This window comes from Fulmarus glacialis, unplaced genomic scaffold (assembly GCF_000690835.1).
Source record: "Fulmarus glacialis isolate BGI_N327 unplaced genomic scaffold, ASM69083v1 C13822129, whole genome shotgun sequence".
NCBI lineage: Eukaryota > Metazoa > Chordata > Aves > Procellariiformes > Procellariidae > Fulmarus > Fulmarus glacialis.
Window position 1 is genome coordinate 1 of NW_009241996.1, and position 1570 is coordinate 1570.

A 1570-nucleotide genomic window follows, 5' to 3' on the forward strand; every position below is an offset into this window, starting at 1 on the left:
TTTGCGACTCAGGCAAGAGGCAGTATTAATGCTGGTATCTGGTGGAGGAAGGGGAAATGAGTGTTGTCATGTTTATATTTTGGTTTTTGATCTTGTGTTCTGTACTGTCTCGCACTTCCTCTCAGCGCACCTCCAGTGATGACTTATGCCCAGCTAGAGAGTTTGATAAATAAGTGGAGTCTGGAACTGGAAGACCAAGAGAAACACTTTCTCCATCAAGCTACGCAAGTTAATGCCTGGGATCGGACGCTGATAGAGAATGGAGAGAAGGTACAGTGACATCCAGTGTAACCTGATTTGCTTGCTTAGATCCTTAAAGGCCTTCAGTGTTACAGATGCAGCAAGCCATCTAGTGGGACTTTCTACTTGCAAAAAACCAGATGTGAATTATATCTGATGCTTGTGAAAGACTCGCTGTATGTCTGTTCTGGTCTTTAGGCTTTGAAGCTTGGAAAAATCTGTTCTGTGAGTTTACACTATGGTAACAAGTAATTTTCTTAGTACAATTAAGTGTCTTCTGTTTCCAGATTACTTCATTACACAGAGAAGTAGAGAAAGTGAAGCTTGATCAGAAGAGGTACGGAACTGTGAGCGCTTGAAATGATTTTGTTTCTTTTTTGCATCTTCTTGCGTTGTGGTATGGCAGATCTAGAATGTCTGTAATCTCTAAGTAGGGTAGTTAACATTTTCTCTTTTCAGACTGGATCAGGAGCTAGACTTCATTCTGTCACAGCAGAAAGAGCTTGAGGACTTGTTGACCCCTCTGGAAGAGTCTGTGAAGGAACAGAGTGGGACTATCTACTTGCAGCATGCAGATGAAGAACGGGAGAGGACGTAAGGGAAAAATCTTCTTGGAACATGTGATGAGCAGGCTAATTGTGGTGATGATCAATCAGCAAGAAGTTGAGTTGGGATGCATGACAATATTGAACTATCAACGGCCTTTGTCAAATATGTAATCCTGTTTTATGCGTGGCAACTTAGGTTTTATGCGTTAGAAACAGGGAAGTTGTGACTGGCGGCCCTTGAATCAGCATGAAAAGCTCTTTGGATGTTGGTCTAATCAGCTGTCTGGGAGAAGGTTACTAATTTTGGCATAATCTCTGAAAATTAGTGATTATTTAGTGATAGAAGTGATGAGAGCAGAATGCACTATGTGTGGCTTGAGCATCCTTGTAAGCCTTAAGTGTTGAATGGTAGCAGGGTAAGTAAAAGAAGTGTTTGTCTGGTTCAAGAGAGATGAATCTTGAAGAATCCGGACTAGCTGGTTCCTTCAATTCTGACAAAACCTTCCAGAAAGCCCTCCAAACTGTTGCTTGTCTGTCTCCATGTATCTATCAAGAGAGAAAGAAGTTAGGAGTTACTTCATCTGTGTGATAGAATGCCTTTCATGGTGCTGTTCCCACGTATCTGTCAGCCTTGGTTGAAAGGCGTGGAAGCTAATTCTGATTGCCCAGAGTTGGTGTGACTGGGAGCAGGTCTTCTGAAGTTCACTTTAAATATGCTGTCCTTGGTTCCCATGCGTTTTGCAGCTATAAACTGGCTGAAAACATAGATGCTCAGTTGAAGC

General features: G+C 42.2%; 1 protein-coding gene across 1 annotated transcript; it reads left to right on the plus strand.

The window, feature by feature from the left end:
• Window positions 1-125: 125 nt before the first annotated feature.
• On the plus strand, window positions 126-955 carry NUP62CL (nucleoporin 62kDa C-terminal like; the record flags this gene model as incomplete). The annotated part of the gene is made up of 4 exons (XM_009586320.1): window positions 126-270; window positions 528-577; window positions 700-824; window positions 924-955. Coding segments are annotated over 4 exons (352 nt in total), but the record flags the coding sequence as incomplete, so codon positions are not given.
• Window positions 956-1570: the final 615 nt, after the last annotated feature.